General features: G+C 48.1%; 1 protein-coding gene across 2 annotated transcripts in view; it reads left to right on the top strand.

Moving 5' to 3' along the window:
• FHIT (fragile histidine triad diadenosine triphosphatase) overlaps positions 1 to 734 on the top strand; it is a 502,502-nt gene that overhangs the window by 183,022 nt on the left and 318,746 nt on the right. For both annotated transcript variants that reach the window (XM_023727690.1, XM_023727694.1), the window contains exon 2: positions 115 to 375. In XM_023727690.1, coding sequence (XP_023583458.1) covers positions 115 to 375 — 261 coding nt within the window. The remainder of the gene's footprint in view (positions 1 to 114; positions 376 to 734) is intronic.

Below are 734 nucleotides of genomic sequence, written 5' to 3'. Positions count from 1 at the left end.
ATTCTCCTGCGCAGCACAGCTTTTCCTTCGAAGTATGATTAGCCATGTTTATAAGTTCTCTTTGAACTCTTTGGAGTTCAGTGGTTGGTAAATATTTGTTTCTTCATTCCTTAGTCTTTGAGAGTTCAGGCTCCGGGCCAAGCAGATTCAATATGGTGGGATAAACTTCTCAGTAAGAATGCTACCCAAAGCAAGCAGCATGTGTGTGCCTTAACCAGCCTCGCTGCAGATGTCCTCGTGTGTCCACTGCGGCCCGTGGAGCGCTTCCATGACCTGCGTCCTGATGAAGTGGCCGATTTGTTTCAGGCAACCCAGAGAGTCGGGACGGTGGTGGAGCAGTATTTCCAGGGCACCTCTCTCACCTTTGCCATTCAGGTGAGTGTGCACATTGCCCCAGACTGATTTGTTTTTTTTTTTTTTTCCTTTTCAAATCCTAGCATTGGGTTCTCTACTCCTTTTAACCTGGCATCTCACTGGGAGAGTAGCTGTGGTTGTTCTCGTATAATAGCAGACCAATCTGTTACTGACCCAGGACAGCCCTGCTGTCCAGTGGTCCCTAGATGGGCTGTGTCATATCAGCTGAGACAGTGTCTGAGGCGTTGTTGACAAGGCACATGGGAATAATGGGCTTGGGATTTAGTGGTCATCAGCACATTCTACATCTTTTAGTGGAACTGGGGCTCACCGTGTAATGCCCATTCCCTGGTAAAATAGTTTGAGCACCGCATGGGCTA

Source organism: Trichechus manatus, unplaced genomic scaffold, assembly GCF_000243295.1.
Source record: "Trichechus manatus latirostris isolate Lorelei unplaced genomic scaffold, TriManLat1.0 scaffold00001, whole genome shotgun sequence".
Taxonomy (NCBI): Eukaryota; Metazoa; Chordata; class Mammalia; order Sirenia; family Trichechidae; genus Trichechus; species Trichechus manatus.
The sequence above is the reverse complement of the archived record's forward strand: the minus strand, read 5'-3'. Positions and strand labels throughout refer to the sequence as shown.